Below are 5,638 nucleotides of genomic sequence, written 5' to 3' on the forward strand. Positions count from 1 at the left end.
GTCCTCCAGGAGACGTCCTTCCAGGACAAGACCTCACCTACATTTCCCGTCCTAAGATCTCACATTCATCAGTATGCTTGTTTTGGCTACATGTGTGACTTTCTCTGTGGGTTCTGGTCTTTTTTGACACTTTTGACTTCATTTGCCTATGGTGAGATCGCAGATGATAATCGAGAGTAGTTCTAGATCAATGAGACAAGTCATGGAGGGAAAGGTCTACTACATCTCAGCCACATGAACACACAAAGACAAGTGGAGACCATAATGAAATCAGAAGTTCATATTTGGGGATCTGTACATGAAAGATAACCCCTATCATCATTATCCCTCCCCCGCTCCCATCAGCCCATATGCCGTCTCAGAGCCCACCCTACCACCATGTAGACACAAGTCTTATTGTTGTTGGGCGCTGCACACCCTACATGTGGACATTTAGGGCTTGTTTCTTCTTGCTTGGGAATGACGTTTGGATCAGTTACTTCCCAACAGAGTCAAATATGATGCGGTTCTGCTCTGCCTGATGCTTCTGGTTTTGAGTCTTTGCTATGTCAATCATATGCCGCAGTATATGATAAGTCAAGTCTATTGAGATGGGGGGGTCTTCTCTCTTCAGGCGATTAGAAAACACTTCTAGAAAGGTCCTGGCTGATTCCTCTGGTCTAGACTCTTGGAAGACTGCCTGAAGGGTGCTGAGTACTGGAGCCAGATCTTGGGATGATATCTGGTGCTCTGTAGAGAGGGACCCCTTGCTCAGCCTCAGCTGCACTTGGGGGTCTAATACCTCCAGCTGGGGCACTTTTTCCCTTATGAAGTATAGCAGAGCCTGTGCACTCTCATCACTTAGTAATCCATCGAGACTGAGCCTGGGGCCCTCAAAGAAACTCCTCTCCAAGGGCCGAGCTCTTGCCTGTCCTGTGAGGATCAGAAAGCAGGCGAGCAAGGTGACTGACGATGATGATGCAGCTTTCATGTTGCTGAGACCTAGCATAGAAAGAGATGGGATAAATGATCAATGTAGTAGCATTTTATAACTTGGTTATCGAGCTAGAGAATGAATAAGGCTGTGAGAGGTTCCTCGGGGGCGTGTCCTTAGCAGACACCTACTATTCCCCTGCCTTCAGGACTGCTGCAGAGTGCAGCAATGTCTGACTATATACAACTTGGTGCCTTAGTAAACAGAACATGTATACCGCCCTCCAGCCTTGCATGATGGACTTGGTGTCTCACATTAAAAGACATCCATCCATTCCAGGGGCCCCGAAGATGAATGTGAGCTCCGCTTTCTAGAGATATTGATGCACACAAATGGTAACCTCCACTCCAATATTACTTATATCGTATGAATAAGGACTAAACTGGTGGCTGAGTAAAGGAATCTGCTGCTATCCTTACATAATCCAATAATCTCCGTGGAGCTCAGTGTTATCAGTAATCCAATAATCTACAGAGATCAATCCCAAATCCAATAGTCTGTAGACTTCATCATTATCAATACATAATCCAATAATCATCAATAATCGGTGGAGCTCCATACATAATCCAATAATCATCAATAATCTGCAGAGCTCCATACATAATCCAATAATCATCAATAATCTGTGGAGCTCCATACAGAATCCAATAATCATCAATAATCTGTGGAGCTCCATACAGAATCCAATAATCATCAATAATCGGTGGAGCTCCATACATAATCCAATAATCATCAATAATCTGCGGAGCTCCATACAGAATCCAACAGTCTACAGACTTCATGCTTATCAATATGTAATCAATAATCCAACAGTCTATAGAGCTGAGAATTCATTACAGTATATATAGTAATCCCAGCAGCACAGAGTATATAAGCAGTCCTCTGCAGACAAGGAGACCCCGTCCTCCCACCCTCCAGCCGCACATAGTACATCCGGACCCCACAGCAGCACAGATGATTTCAGAAGCCCCTCTTACCTGGCTGAGCTGCAGCTGTCCAGCTGTCTTCTGAGCCTCCTCTGCTGCTGCGCTTTATATCTCAGACCCGAGTGACATCAGCAGAGACAGGAGGGGACATCGGAGCTGAGAGATGGGATGAAGTCACTGACTGCAGCGTCACTCCACAGGCTGGAATCCCCCCATCCAGCAGTGAGGAGTCCACATTAAGTATCAGTGGGGGGCCGGGACCCCAATATCTCACACCCCTTAGGGCTCGTTCACATCAGATTTCGGGAGTTACGCTTCCTGCTCTGTTCGGGGAGCAGAACGGCACCCCTGGATGAACGGACCCCCTTTGACTGTAAAGGAGCCCCCTCAATGTGCAGCCAGCAGTCTGGCATTTACAGGATGTCACTTAGCTCGCTGCCACATTTCATCCTCGGGGGCTTCGAACGGAACCTCCAACGCTGACGTTAACGAGCCCTCGCCGATATATATTATTATCCCCATCAGTGCCAAGTCCCAGTGCTGATAGAGACGGTCCAACCCCAGCGCTGACCCGCCTCTCTCTATATAAAGCTGTATTTACACGGGTGCGCCCAATACAGTCGCTGAGCACAACTGATATAACAAGCGGTTCCTCAAAATTGCGTGCAAAATACGCAGAGAATAGAACGCATTGATTTCAATGGGTTTGCTCAATTTTTGGATTTTGCACACGAATATGTTCTATTTTTTGCATATTCGCGCACCAAAGGTCCCCATAGAAGTCAAGGGGGAGTGCGCAAATGCAGTAAGGTACACTAATGTGCGAGTTAAAACGCTATGCTTGCAAACCTGCATCCTTTCGGACGGCCATATTGACTCCTGTAGTTTCAGAATTATTTACCCCCTGAACAGAATCCCCCCTAAGAGCCACATTTACACATCACACGTTGTCCTGTTGGAAGATCCAATGTCGTCCAAGTTTCAGTTTTGGAGGTTCCTGCATAGAACAGGACTGTGGACACAGAGAAGAGTCAGAGACAATAGGCTGAGGTCAGAAAGACGTGGAAAATATGAGTGGTCAGAGGCCGAGCAGGGAAGGTCACTAATAACCATGGCTACTACACTACTACTCCTCCACCCAGCTGCCCCTTTGATGCGGAACTTCAAAGGATGAAAAAACAGGGCTGCGGCACCTCACCAACATCTGATCACTGAAAGGACAAGCAATCAGGGTCTCCCAGCCCTCACCAACATCTGATCACTGGAAGGACAAGCAATCAGGGTCTCCCAGCCCTCACCAACATCTGATCACTGGAAGGACAAGCAATCAGGGTCTCCCAGCCCTCACCAACATCTGATCACTGGAAGGACAAGCAATCAGGGTCTCCCAGCCCTCACCAACATCTGATCACTGGAAGGACAAGCAATCAGGGTCTCCCAGCCCTCACCAACATCTGATCACTGGAAGGACAAGCAATCAGGGTCTCCCAGCCCTCACCAACATCTGATCACTGGCAGGGCAAGCAATCATGGTCTCCCAGCCCTCACCAGCATCTGATCACAAGCAATCAGGGTCTTCTGACGTTCACCAACGTGTGATCTCCAGGCAGAGAAGTGATAAGGGTCTCCTTACCCTCTTTAGATCACCAAACCACAATGAGGAATAGTGATCATGATCTCTCGTCACTCAACAGCCTCTGATCACCAGGAAAAGAAGAGATGATAGTCACCCAGCCCTTACCATCATCTGATCGCCATAAGGACAAGTGATCATGGTCTCCCAGCCCTCACCAACATCTATTTACCAGGAAGAGAAGCTATATCATGTTCTCTCAGCCCTCACTATCATCTGATCACTACAAGGACAAGTGATCACGATTTCCTGGCCCTTATCATCTGATAACCAGGAAGAGAAGCTATAATGTTCTCTCAGCTCTTATAATCATCTGATCACCACAAGGACAAGTGATCACGATCTCCTGGCCCTCACCATCATCTGATAACCAGAAAGAGGAGTTATAATGTACTCCCAACCCTCACTACCATCTGATAACCAGGAAGAAAAGCTATAATGTTCTCCCAGCCCTCATGATCATCTGATCACCACAAGGACAAGCGATCACGATCTCCTGGCCCTCACCATAATCTGATAACCAGGAAGAGAAGCTATGATGTTCTCCCAGCCCTCACTATCATCTGATAACCAGGAAGAGAAATTATAATGTTCTACCAGCCCTCATGATCATCTGATCCCCACAAGGACAAGTGATCACGATCTCCTGGCCCTCACCATCATCTGATAACCAGAAAGAGGAGCTATAATGTACTCCCAGTCCTCACCATCATCTGATAACCAGGAAGAGAAGCTATAATGTTCTGCCATCCCTCACGATCATCTGATCACCACAAGGACAAGTGATCACGATCTCCTGGCCCTCACCATCATCTGATAACCAGAAAGAGGAGCTATAATGTACTCCCAGTCCTCACCATCATCTGATAACCAGGAAGAGAAGCTATAATGTTCTGCCATCCCTCACGATCATCTGATCACCACAAGGACAAGCGATCACGATCTCCTGGCCCTCACCATCATCTGATAACCACAAAGAGGAGCTATAATGTACTTCCACCCCTTACTATCATCTGATAACCAGGAAGAAAAGCTATAATGTTCTCCCAGCCCTCACGATCATCTGATCACCACAAGGACAAGCAATCATGATCTCCTGGTCCTCATCATTATCTGATAACCTGGAAGAAAAGCTATCATGTTCTCCCAGCCCACAGTATCATCTGATCACCACAAGGACAAGCAATCACGATCTCTTGGTCCTCCTCATCATCTGATAACCAGGAAAAGGAGCTGTCATGTTCTCCCGGCCCTCACTATCAGCTGATCACCACAAGGACAAGTGATCACAATGTTTACCTGAAGTCCAAGGGATCGCATTCTGCCTGCCCTCACTATCATCTTATCACCAGGAAAGGAAGCAATCATGGTCTCCCATCCCTCATCAACTTCTGATCACTGGGAAGTTAAGTAATCATGGTCTCCCGCTCCTCACCAACATCCGATTACCAGGAGGACATGCAATCATAGTCTCTTAGCCTTCACCTGGTCATCAGGAGGTGAAGCGATTATAGTCTTTCAGTCTTCACCATCATCTGATCACCAGGAAGAAAAGTGATCATTGTCTCCTGGCCCTCACCATCATCTTATCAGTGGGAGGACAAGACATCAGAACAAGCTGGTTGCCACCAATGTCTGGTCACATCTTCCATTTTTGTACTCCTGTCACCACTTCAGTTTTCTACATGCTGAAGAGACTCATTGTAGAGGGCAGGAGATTAAGATTCCGGTGCTGCTTTTAGGAAACTGCCAGGAGATCTGCAGGAACAAAACACAACTGAATAAACACAATTGTAAATATACTACACATACTTGTGCATCTATATATATAAAATTGAATGTATGTATGTCTGCGTGCGTGTCTGTTTGTCTGTCTGTCTGTCTGTCTGTTTGTCTGTCTGTCTGTCTGTCTGTCCTTTATGCGCTACTACACCATTCATCCGATCGCCATGAAACTTTGGGAAGTTGTTGAGTACACTCCTGGGAAGATTACTGGCATAGTACATCTATCCAACGATAGGTGGCGCGCGTGCGAGCGTCGCCGACAGTTATGCCCCCCCCCCCCCACGTAGATCGTTCGATTTCCATCATTGCCACTAATTCTCT

The 5,638-nt window shown here is 46.9% G+C and overlaps 1 protein-coding gene across 1 annotated transcript; it reads right to left on the reverse strand.

Annotated features, from left to right (window-relative positions):
- Positions 1 to 403: 403 nt before the first annotated feature.
- Positions 404 to 5,195, reverse strand: UCN (urocortin). Its single transcript, XM_066589133.1, has 2 exons — positions 5,112 to 5,195; positions 404 to 981 (listed from the first exon to the last, which is right to left on the reverse strand). The coding sequence occupies exon 2, from the start codon at positions 968 to 970 to the stop codon at positions 476 to 478; it is 495 nt and encodes a 164-aa protein (XP_066445230.1). The 5' UTR covers positions 971 to 981; positions 5,112 to 5,195; the 3' UTR covers positions 404 to 475.
- Positions 5,196 to 5,638: the final 443 nt, after the last annotated feature.

Source organism: Eleutherodactylus coqui, chromosome 1, assembly GCF_035609145.1.
Source record: "Eleutherodactylus coqui strain aEleCoq1 chromosome 1, aEleCoq1.hap1, whole genome shotgun sequence".
NCBI lineage: Eukaryota > Metazoa > Chordata > Amphibia > Anura > Eleutherodactylidae > Eleutherodactylus > Eleutherodactylus coqui.

Coding starts and splice junctions, on each gene's coding strand:
- UCN (XM_066589133.1), bottom strand. CDS start 970: ATGAAAGCTGCATCATCATCGTCAGTCACCTTGCTCGCCTGCTTTCTG.